This window comes from Sphaerodactylus townsendi, unplaced genomic scaffold (genome assembly GCF_021028975.2).
Source record: "Sphaerodactylus townsendi isolate TG3544 unplaced genomic scaffold, MPM_Stown_v2.3 scaffold_874, whole genome shotgun sequence".
NCBI lineage: Eukaryota > Metazoa > Chordata > Lepidosauria > Squamata > Sphaerodactylidae > Sphaerodactylus > Sphaerodactylus townsendi.
In genome coordinates this window covers 2750-7569 of record NW_025951105.1, presented here as the reverse complement: position 1 = coordinate 7569, position 4820 = coordinate 2750, and the positions used below count along the sequence as shown (strand labels likewise).

At 44.4% G+C, this 4820-nt stretch overlaps 1 protein-coding gene across 1 annotated transcript; it reads right to left on the bottom strand.

Moving 5' to 3' along the window:
- Positions 1-267: 267 nt before the first annotated feature.
- On the bottom strand, positions 268-3600 carry LOC125425589 (fasciculation and elongation protein zeta-2-like). Its single transcript, XM_048483163.1, has 2 exons — positions 2948-3600; positions 268-427 (listed from the first exon to the last, which is right to left on the bottom strand). Exons 1-2 carry the CDS (start codon positions 3427-3429, stop codon positions 268-270), a joined length of 642 nt encoding a protein of 213 aa, XP_048339120.1. The 5' UTR covers positions 3430-3600.
- Between the last annotated feature and the right edge of the window lie 1220 nt (positions 3601-4820).

Below are 4820 nucleotides of genomic sequence, written 5' to 3'. Positions count from 1 at the left end.
ATTCACTATTGCTGGATTCACACAAATAAAAAATGTAGAGATAGATCCTACAATAGGTATAGGTGCATAAATTTCAGAAATAGAACTTGCATATAATCTTACTGTGTATAGCACTGCAATCGCCTAGTTAAGAGGTGACAACAGCTGTATTAGAATTTCAGAAATTTAGTAGTAATTCTTGAGGATGGAGAAAATTGGGCAGAGATATTTTAAAAAGGCGAACACATTACTTAAAATGACAGGAAAACATTAAAATACCGGTAGTATTTATGGTTTCTGTTCCATAGTTTCAATCTGAAAAACCAATTCAATACTTACTCCCTTTTCAGAAAGATTCAGGGTTGGCAAGTGTAGTGATCTGGTATGGGAAGACTTCCAGTCCACTGGCATTACATTACCATAGTTATCAGTCAAAGCATTCCAAATCCTGAGGAAAAAATTAAATAAACAACATTTTAGCATTAAAACTAGTTAACTACCATCTTCTGTCCCCAGACCCTTTTGTGAACTTCAGGGACTTCATATTCATAATTTAACAACAGTGCAATAAAAAAACGTTTTAAATTAAGTGTTTAGCAAGTGGAATGGTTCACTTTTTTTTCAAATGCAGGTAATGAAATTATGATAATTTCCAAATTGTACAACAATTGTCACATCATGATTTCATTATACCTTATATGTTATATAAATTAGAATTATATAGGGTTTTTTTTAAAGGTAAAATTATCTTAAGGTGGTGAATCCTTACGAAGACCCTCGGAGTGACATACATAACAACCATGAAGAAATTCTCTAAAACCAACTGTCTCCAGTTTCAGCTGCTGGCACATACAAGAAGCCTCACAGATAAATGCACACTGCCAATGCAGATGTGAACTTGCCTCAAAAAATCCGGGCCCACTGAATTGGTTGTTTACATCTTCTGATGTGGATGGCAGTGTGCCCATGAATTGAACTTACTTTTCATATAGATCTTCCTTGTTAGATTGAAGTGTTGCCAGGAGCCCAAATAAAACTTCCATAAAAATTCTTGATCCACTGAATTTAATTAGAGGTTTAATTATCACAGTCATCTATTTGTATCCCACTATTCTTCCCAAAAGCTGAGAATGGCATGCATCGTAGTCCTGACCTAATTTTATCCTAAAACAACCCAGTAGGGGGTTAAACTGAAAAAGGGACATGTGATTACTCTGAGGTTGCCTAGTGAATTTAACGGTACACTGAGGATCTGAATCAGGGTCTCCCATTCCATGTTTGACACACTAGCCATAACACTAGTTTGGTTCTCACAAGACTAGTTTAAGAACTTCATGATGCAAGGGCTCCCAAATATCATTACTTATGAGTCTCATGTTATATATTGGTGAAAGCTTCTGCTAGTGGTAAGTCAAGTGCATCCTGCTTCTACATGGAAGGTAATCCTGCATTTGCCTTGGAAGAAGACTGCACATACATGTACTCATTTATCCTTAGAGAACGTTCAACAATTCATCTGCTTTCATGCACTTATCTAGATAAGCAAAAGTGGTCTGATGCCAGAATGGATACACTAGTACCATTGCTCACTATTAATCTGTGATGTGCATTTGAGAAGGTCTGTTGTGTGTTGTTGATGAAGGAGTAAGCATGCTGGGTGTTAGGATCCAAGAGAACCCATTAAAATATGGAATTAAAAACCAGAGATGATCCAAAATTATTCACATATTAGAACTACCACAAAAACAGTAATACACCAATTGTAAAATTTATTACAACAAACAATAAAGCCAGATCTGCTCAGCAATTAAAGAAATTGATATACTGTATATATTCTTTCAGTCCCCAGAAACAATGCTTACGGCAGGTGGTGAATGGTACTCAGATTAAGATAAGGGAAGGAACATAAGCCAGTGACTTCCCTAACAAAATTTGGCTTCAGCAGAACTTTAGAGACCAACCCAATTCTCCAGTATTTAGTTTTTGTGAATTAAAGGTCACTTTGTCAAACTTGCTTCTACCCTGGAAAACAATTGATTCCCATGATGTGGGGGGCTTTTTTTTGCCAACAAGTCACACCTAACTTAAGGCAACCCAGTGGTTACATTCAAAGGTAGTTTGCTATCACCTGCCTCTGCATAGCAACTTTGGGTTTCTTTGGGGGTCTCCTAAAGATGACCCTTCTTAGCTTTCAAGATCTGATGAAACTGGGCTAGCCTTGTTGCCCAGGTCAGGGCCCTAAGGTGATACTGGACTCAAACTTTGCTCTACTTCTATAGACTAACTGATTACCTCCCTGAAAGCAGCTTGAAGAAAGCTCCTCTACCCACAACTCATGGCTGAAGTGAGGTCTTAGCGATATCTTTGGCTCACAGCCAAATCTTCTAAGTGCACTTCTTGAGTCTAATTTATAGCTGGACATGCAAGGCAACAGTTGTGCTACAAAGATTATGAACGCTATTATTCTCTACATCTGGTGGGATAGAGAAGCTTTATTAAGGGAACTACCCCTGCACATAAAAGATGAACAAATGCCAAGAGCCTGTCACTAGGTCAAGTTGTCAGCCCCATTCCATTGAAATGAGGAGTCCTCCAAGTAAAATAAACTGTCACCAGAAAACTAGACTCCAGGAATACTCTGACTTGAGAAGTTTAAAGTTCAAGCTAGGGGCAGCAACTGCGTGAATCCACTATGCCTCTGAGGGATTTCTGACTGCTGCAGCAAGGAAAAGGGAGGGCTGGCTATAGTTATCATCTGTATTCTTGAAGCGGCAGCCGCATCCCATTCCCATTCATTCCCATTTCACAGCAAGCGGAGTGCGGCGGAATCCAAAACCACCCTAACACCTAGGGCTGGTGCTCTCAGAGGCTCAGGACTGTAAGGGGGAAGGAGAAGGAACACACACACACACCCCGCCACTCAGCCACCCGCCTCTGCCCTGGGGTTTTCCCCTGCAGAAGCACTCACTCGTCCTCCTGCAAGACGGTCTGCTCGCCCAGGGGTCGCAGCGGGAGATGAGCTCCTCCGCCCTCGCCATACCGAGGCGGCTCAAAGCAAAGCGGAAGCTTGGTCCCCAGGTCGCCGCCACCTCCATCGTCCCAAGGCCCCCCCTCGCCAGTCGGCGCGGCCGGGGGTTCCGGACGATCGGCCTCCGCGGCGGGCGGCTGGAAGCCGGAAAAGTCCTGCCAGTCTCCGGCAGGGTCCCGCTGCGAGGCCGCCGTTGCAGCCGCCATGGCCGACAGCGCGAGGCAGGCGGAGACCGGCCAGGCCTGCCTGCCTGCGCGCGCTCGCCCGCTTTGCGTCCCTGCGCTGAGCCGCGCGCTCCCGGTTGCCGGGGCGGAAAGGGAAGCGGGTGGAAAGAGGCGGCCCGAAGGCCAGATGTGGGCCTGCAAGCCTCGACTAGGATGTGTTAGCCGATTTCTTCCGGAGTGTGAGGCGCTTGAATGCATCTTCTTCCTCTCTTCGGGTTGGAAGCTGGTTGGGAACCCTTCTCCGTTGTGTTTCTGCTCTCAGTGTTACAATTCATTTTTTCTGAGTTTCGTCATTGAAAGGTGCAGTACGACATGAACTGTAAGCGTTGGCTCGCTCCAAACAAGAAGACAGGTTTCACAACATAAAGTAGCCTTCAGGGATTAATCATCAGCGTCAAGAAGACAATATAAAAATAGCAACATTGTATTGTCCAGTCAGCAGTGGCATGACTACAAGGGGAGGGGGGTTGCGCGTTGCACCAGGCGTGCGCCTTGGGGGGGGGGGGGCAGGCAGCAAAAAATTCAGGTTTTTTATATGTTTTAATGTTTTTCAGTTTTTGGCCTGCAGGGGTCCAGTTTTTAGGCTAGCAGCAGCACCAAAATTTCAGGGAGTTTTTGGGGGACTCTCCTGATGATACCACCCAAGTTAGGTGAGGTTTGGTTCAGGGGGTCCAAAGTTATGGACTCCCAAAAGGGGTGTTCCCCTCCCCCATTGTTTCCAATGGGAACTAATAGGAGATGGGGACTAATGAGAGTTCATAACTTTGGACCCCCTGAACTAAACTTCACCAAACCTGGCTGGTATCATCAGGAGAGTCTCCTAAAAATACCCTGAAATTTTGATGCTGCTAACCTAAAAACTGCGCCCCTTGCAGCCCAAAAACTGAAAAAACAAAAAATACAAAAAACCACAAACGAACGGGGGGGGGGGGGGGGGCAGCAAATCTCAGATTTTGCACCAGGCTCCATTTTCCCTAGCTAACCTTCTGCCAGTCAGAGCTCCCTGAAGCATGGCAAAGTGCATTCCAGAAGAGACAGTTCCTCACCTGGGTGTTGTGGATTTTCTGGGTTGTGTGCCAATGGTCTGGTGGTAGCATTAGTATCAGGTGGTAGTATCAGGTGGTAGTATTAGTAAAGGCCACACAGCCCAGAAAATCCACAACAGCCAGTTGATTCCAGCCATGAAATCCTTCAGTTCCTTACATGTTCCCTGCAATGCCCTCTGCTGTAAAAATATGGATCATATTTGCAAGTATTGGCTCAAATTTTTAGGGTCATTCGTAGGATGTGTTTTCAGAATGGTACCCCTGTTGGCCCGCAATATAAGTGCTAGATTAGAATTCATTAGCCCATTAGAAACCTACCAGATTTTGTGGGTATAAACCTTTGAAAGTCAGAGCTCCCTTTGTGAAATACAAGTAGCAATGGCAATCCCAGGTATGAGGGTGTCACAAAGAAGGGATTCATCATGTATAGGTACTGTGCAAAGTGTAGTCAACTTGCTTGGAATAGGGGAAGAAATGCTTTTGTAACCTCAGTTTATGGGTTCAGTGGGGCAGAACTTGGAAGGAGTTTTGCAACAACTAATT

What these genes read in the sequence shown, in the direction of transcription:
- LOC125425589 (XM_048483163.1), bottom strand. Translation starts at nt 3,429, where the DNA reads ATGCATTCAAGCGCCTCACACTCCGGAAGAAATCGGCTAACACATCCT. An exon ending in ACCGTCTTGCAGGAGGACGA is followed by an intron (nt 428 to 2,947) that starts GTGAGTGCTTCT and finishes TTTTTTCCTCAG; the next exon opens with GATTTGGAATGCTTTGACTG.